At 40.1% G+C, this 6,916-nt stretch overlaps 1 protein-coding gene across 1 annotated transcript; it reads left to right on the forward strand.

Annotated features, from left to right (window-relative positions):
- The first annotated feature begins 1,092 nt into the window (after window positions 1-1,092).
- On the forward strand, window positions 1,093-3,315 carry LOC117828692 (golgin subfamily A member 6-like protein 22). Its single transcript, XM_034705898.1, has one exon. The coding sequence runs from the start codon at window positions 1,252-1,254 to the stop codon at window positions 3,142-3,144; it is 1,893 nt and encodes a 630-aa protein (XP_034561789.1). The 5' UTR covers window positions 1,093-1,251; the 3' UTR covers window positions 3,145-3,315.
- The last annotated feature ends 3,601 nt before the right edge of the window (window positions 3,316-6,916 follow it).

Here is a 6,916-nt window from a genome sequence, read left to right on the forward strand (position 1 = left end):
GACCACCTTAACATCGTGGCCAATCAATCATCCATCCATCCTTCCATTTTCTTCCGCTTATCTGGGGTCGGGTCACATGGGTAGCAGTCCAAGTAAATTGACCCAGACATCCCTCTCCCCGGCAGCACTTTCCAGCTCCTCCTGGGGAATCCCGAGGCGATCCCAGACCAGGCGGGATATATAATTCCTCCACCGCGTTCTGGGTCTACCCCGTGGCCTTCTCCCAGTTGGACGTGCCCAGAACACCTCTAAAGCGAGGCGTCCGGGAGGCATCCTTATCAGATGCCCGAACCACCTCAGCTGATTCCTTTCAACACGAAGGAGCGGTGGCTCAATCAATCGATCAATCTTTATTTGTATATTGCCAAATCACAACAAACATTATCTCAAGACGCATAACAAAGATAAGATAAGATAAGATAAGATAAGATAAGATGCTCCTTTATTTGTCCCACAACGGGGAAATTCATGGAGTTACAGCAGCAAACAAGAAGGTGTATAGTACAAGAATTTCAACAAGAATATATATATAGGAAAGAAATGTTCATCAGAGACGACAGCTTGGCCATAATTCTCCTGTCAGCCACCACCTCCACAGGGTCCAGGACTGAGCTGGCCTTCTTCACCAGTTAGTTCAGTCTCACTCTCCTGTATCCTGTCCGCCCACAGCAGGTGAAATCCTTCCAATGTGGCGTTTGTGTCTGGTGCTAGCTCTGTTAGCATGATGCTGCTCTGCCAGTATTCCCTCTGGTGCTGGGTTAGCTCGTCCACCTTATCATAGATAGATGTTATATTCCCCATAACGGTGGGTGGAAGGGCAGGTTGATGTCATCGTTTTTTAGCGTCATCCTTGCCTCCTTCTACTCAGCTCACAGGGAACATGGGGCCTAGCATTGTTTAGCATCAACATGCTACAGGCTGCTAACAGCTGATCTCGTATGTAAACAATGTTACCATGGATACATGCAGGATCTCCCGACACAGGCAGGAACAAAAATAGCAAAAGAGCTGCTGCAACAAGCAGCCACTCTAGCGGCGCTAAGCAACGAAAATGTGTGATGTCACAAGAAAACTGATTCTGGAGAAACATCAATGGCAGATTTGTGATGTCATATTAGAAATAGACTGTACTTAGGTAAACCAAGCCTCAAACCCTCATCAGTTCACAGATCAAATCTGAGACAGCAGTCAGCAAGGCTCGCAACTTTGAACTGGTGTACATTCGAGACACTTACTCCGCTAAGATTAGCAATGGAAAACAAGTTGAACTCAGATGATATGATGGAGAAGGAGATGGAGGCTGAGGAGATGGTTAACACAATGCCATTTCCCCACTTTCATCCTTCCTACAGCTTACATGTTAAGAATCTGGAGCAGCAAGTGAAGGCTCTGCAGGAAGAGGCCAGAAAAAAAGAATTAGAGGAAATAAACAAAACCAACAAGATTAAAGAGCTCCATGATCTTGTTGAACGTAAAGACAACCAGCTGCAGGCTGAAAGGCTGAGGGCTGACACCCTCCAGAAAGAACAGGAGGAATTTAGGTGGGAAGTTCAAGAGAAAGCCAGCCAACACCTGAAGCAGGTTCAGAATCTGGAGCTGGAGAAACTTTCCCTGGAGCAGAAGGTGGGTGCCCTTCAAATAGAACATAACAACAAAATTAAAGAGCACCAATATATAGTTGAACGTAAAAACAAACGGATGAAGGCTGAATGGCTGAGGGCTTCCGCCCTCCAGGAAGAACTGGAGAATTTCGAGTGGGAAGTTGAAGAGAAAGCCAGCGAAGAGCAGGAGCAGGTTCAGACTCTGGAGCTGGAGAAACTTTCGCTGCAGCGGAAGGTGGGTTGGTTGAACAACAAGGTTCAAGAGCTTGTGCGCCTTCTTGTATCTAAGGACAAAAAGCTGATAAAGAACATGGTGTTGCCTCGCTACCTCCGATCAAGACTGGACATGAACAAACAGGAGCTTGATAAAATGACCAAGACGTTGATAAAGAAGGAGAAGGAGCTCGTAGACTTGAGGAAGGAGACCTACACCGAAGCACAGATGGAGAACCTAAGGAACCAGCTGACAGGACAGACCACAAATTGCTTTGATCTGTCCAGCAAGCTAGAAGAGCAGGTGAGGGTCAGTCAGAATCTTTTGGAGGAAGTGGCAGACCTGCAGGAAGAGGTCATGACCAGAGCATTAGAGGATCCCATCAAGATTCAAGAGCTCCATGATCTTGTTGAACAAAAAGACAACCAGCTGCAGGCTGAAAGGCTGAGGGCTGACACCCTCCAGAAAGAACAGGAGGAATTTAGGCGGGAAGTTCAAGAGAAAGCCAGCCAACACCTGAAGCAGGTTCAGAATCTGGAGGTGGAGAAACTTATGGAGCAGAAGGTGGGTGCCCTTCAAATAGAACATAACAACAAAATTAAAGAGCTCCAAGTTGTTATTGAACGTAAAAACAAACGGATGAAGGCTGAATGGCTGAGGGCTTCCGCCCTCCAGGAAGAACTGGAGAATTTCGAGTGGGAAGTTGAAGAGAAAGCCAGCGAAGAGCAGGAGCAGGTTCAGACTCTGGAGCTGGAGAAACTTTCGCTGCAGCGGAAGGTGGGTTGGTTGAACTACAAGGTTCAAGGGCTTGTGCGCCTTCTTGCGTCTAAGGACAAAAAGCTGATAAAGAACATGGTGTTGCCTCGCTACCTCCGATCAAGACTGGACATGAACAAACAGGAGCTTGATAAAATGGCCAAGACGTTGATAAAGAAGGAGAAGGAGCTCGTAGACTTGAGGAAGGAGACCTACACCGAAGCGCAGATGGAGAACCTAAGGAACCAGCTGACAGGACAGACCACAAATTGCTTCGATCTGTCCAGCAAGCTAGAAGAGCAGGTGAGGGTCAGTCAAAATCTTTTGGAGGAGGTGGCAGACCTGCAGGAAGAGGTCATGACCAGAGCATTAGAGGATACCAACAAGATTCAAGAGCTTCATGATCTTGTTGCGTCCTCAAAGAACCAGCTGCAGTCTGAAAGGCTAGAAGTTCATGAGAGACTCAGTGAGATGGAGCAAGTCTCTTTGTGGAAGAGGTTTAAAAAGACCATGACTCCCCACAGTCATCGCCAATATAAACATCTGAGATGGCGGAAGCAGGACCAGGAGTGAAACGCCAACCCCTCTGTTCCCCCAATCCCCCTCAACATACCCAGACTGTAACAGGCCGACTCTGCATGGGTTTACTCCGGGCACTCCGGTTTCTTCCCACCAATATCTTTGAAAGAACTCTCTTCAGAATAATTTCTTAGAAATTTCAATAAAAAAATTAAAACAACTTCATTTAATTCTTAGAATTTCTTAACTTCTCCAACATGCTTTTCATTCTCACTCGGTCAGAGTTCTGGTCTCGGCGCTGTTTTGCAGGGCCGGCCCCGTGGCATAGGCAGTATTGACAAATGCTAGGGGAGCTTCCCGTCTAAAGGTGGCGCCAGTAAGGATAAAAATTTGAAGACAATATAAAAAAAGAGAAACGTTTTTTATCTAGAATTTTATTGCCTATTGTTCCATCTAATATAATTTTCATGGTGTTACTTAACAATGTTACAAATTTGTGTGGTTTTTTTTTCCAAGTGTTTTTTTATTAGCCTACCACTACTTATTCACTATCCTGAACAGCCATGCTGACAAAATCCATGTGAATGAAAACACGTGTTTAAACAAGCTAATTTTGTCTCAAAAGGGTGGAAAAGAAGACAAGATAGTCTTTTTTTAAATATATTTTATTTGTAACTTTTTACATGTATTAACAAGACAAAAGAAATACAATCAAACAGGGATTCAGACATGTGAAATGAAAAAAATTGATAATAATAAAAAAGAAATGAATACAATAAACAGATAAATAAATTAATAGAAACCACGTGAATAAAAATCTAGTTGAAAACAAGATAGTCCTTTTAACCCTCCTGTTATGTTTGTTTCTCTAGAACAGCAATAATGTTCCTGGGTCACTTTGACCCAGTACATATTAAATTATCCAAAAGTGTCAGAACACCCCAAAAAAATCCCAATCATTTTTTAAAATCAAATTCTTAACTCCATTACTAACCATTTAAATCAAGATTTAGTCCATTGGTGTTCTTTAATTCTCACAGATCATGATTCAATGAGGATAACTCACTAATTTTTCATTAAAATTAATGTTAAAACTTTTCTTAATATAAATTGTAAAGCCCTAAATATAAATACAATAGTTTTAAATGACATAGATTTTTGTTCATTTTATTTTAAAACATTTTTTTATTTTTTTTTATGAAGTGATGTTGATAAATTAACACGACACCCCTTCTGTCACATGCTGCCCAGATTTTTATGCTGCATTTAGCTGGTTTGGAAGGCTTATATTGCCTGAAATAGACTTTTAAAAGGGTCAATTTGACCCACAACATAACAGGAGGGTTAAGGAGTGGGCATTTTTATTTGTATTTTTTTTAATTCTATTATAATTTTCTTCCTCATTTACATTAAGATGAATGACTGTGCTGTACACAATGACCCTCGACTGCATGAATTCATGGTGTCTTGTAAGACCATGCGGGCTGTGCGTATGATTATATGCAAGACTCAGTAATAAAATAAAAACTTCAAACTATGCAAACTTTTAGTTTCCAAAATGAACCCTATTATTGGATTTGTAACATTTATCTAGGCCTATAGGTCAGTTTAATACGGAAGAGGATTAGGACCACTGAAAAATAAAATAAAAAATTAAGGTGTTTTTTTTTCATTATTATTATTCTGAGAAAAAAAGTTAAGATAAGATAAGATAAGATACTCCTTTATTTGTCCCACAACGGGGAAATTCATGGAGTTACAGCAGCAAACAAGAAGGTGTACAGTACAAGAATTTAACAAGAATATATATAGGAAAGAAATGGTCATCAAAGATGACAGCTTGGCCATAATTCTCCTGTCAGCCACCACCTCCACAGGGTCCAGGACTGAGCTGGCCTTCTTCACCAGTGTAGAAAGGTATTCAATTTTTTCTCTCGTGCTATTTTTTGGGACATGCTACACACGGATTTTGGTATACATACAATCATGCACACATGCAGTGAACATGCTGCCATCAACCAGCGCACGCCGAGCAGTTGGGGGTTCGGTGCCTTGCTCAGGGGCATCTCGGCAGTGCCCAGGCAAGTGAACCAGCACCTCTCCAGCCACCAGTCCACTTGCCAAACTTCGTCCATACTGGGACTCAAACCGGCGACCCTTCGGTTCCCAAGCCAAGTCCCTATGGACTGAGCTACTGTGTTCAGTCTTGCTCTCCTGTATCCTGTCCGCCCACAGCAGGTGAAATCCTTCCAATGTGGCGTTTGTGTCCGGGGATAGGTCTGTTAGAATACTGAGATTAAAGTCAGAATTATTACAAAAAAGTCAGAGTTCTGAGATTAAAGTCAGAGTTCCTTAATCTCAGAATTCTGACTTTTTTCTCAGAATAATAATAATTAAAAAGAAAAAGACCTCAAAGGCACTATGAGGAGTTTTTCACCAGCTGAGAAACAGACTGAGTCAAAATTCTGATAAAAAAGATAGAATTCTGAGATTCAAGTCAGAATTTTGATTAAAAAAAAGACAGTATTCTGAGGTTAAAGTCAGTATTCTGAGATTTAATTCAGTATTCTGAGATTAAAGTCAGAATTCTGAGATTAAAGTCAGAATTCTGATAAAAAAAAAGACAGTATTCTGAGATTAAAGTCATAACTTAGATTAAAGTCAGAGTTCTGAGAAAAAAGTCAGAAATCCTTAATCTCAGAATTCTGACTTTTTCCTCAGAATAGTAATAGAAAAAAAAAATTGACCTTAATTTCAGTTTAATATAACAGCAGAAAAATTGTATTTACTGCAGGGTAGCTTGACTTAAAATAATGTTTGCTTTACTTGTTTTTAAAGCTCTTAACAGCCTTGCTCCTCCATACATTACTGATCTCCTGTCATTTTATGTTCCAGCCCAATCACTGAGGTCCTCGAATGTTTCCCTTTTAAATGTTCCTCGTGTGTCTCACACAAGCACCAGCCAGAGGGCTTTCTGTTTTTATGCCCCTAGGCTGTGGAACTCTTTGCCTCTGGACATCAGCACAGCAAGCTCTCTGGGTGTTTTTAAAAGTAAACTTAAGACTTACCTTTTTAATCTAGCTTTTAATTTGGAATAATTTATTTTAGCCCTGGACTGCATTATTATTATCATTATTATTATTAATTTTATTATTATTTTATTATTTTATTTTGTATTATTATTTTTATTATTCTTATCATTATTATCTAAAGCATTGTTTTAACATGTATTTATTTATCTTATTTATTTATTGTGTTCATCTGATCTTGTTAACTCTACCTTATTTTTAACTTTTATTTCCACTCTTACTTATTTGATTAATTTTACTGTGTTGATTTTCTTTTCTTTTTTTAAGTATTTCTTTTTTTAAATCATGCGTTCTATAATTTTACCATTGCTGTTGTCTGTTACTCTGTGAAGCACTTAGGGCTACATGTTTTTATGTATGAAAGGTGCTATATAAATAAAGTTGAGTTGAGTTGAGTTGAGTTATTCTATTTGTTGATAAAGTTTTTGAATATGTAAAGTAACATTTTTTAATATAGTAAAAAAAGTTTTAAATAATATAAGATGCAGTTATTACATTTACAGCAGTTCTACTTGAGTAAAAGTACTCTGTTACTCCACAACTGCACGAGAATACAAAGTAGTATCTATGGTGATGTTGAGCCAGTAACCAGAATGGACCAGCTTCCCCTCTTCATTTAATTGTTATGTAACAACGGCTCCAATTGGCCCGCTTTAAAATTCCAAATTTAAACTTCCTACCTGATTGGTCGACGCCCTGCTCGAGGGCAGGCGGAGGGGGCGGGGCTTGAGCAGAGT

Source organism: Notolabrus celidotus, chromosome 17 (genome assembly GCF_009762535.1).
Source record: "Notolabrus celidotus isolate fNotCel1 chromosome 17, fNotCel1.pri, whole genome shotgun sequence".
NCBI classification, from domain to species: domain Eukaryota; kingdom Metazoa; phylum Chordata; class Actinopteri; order Labriformes; family Labridae; genus Notolabrus; species Notolabrus celidotus.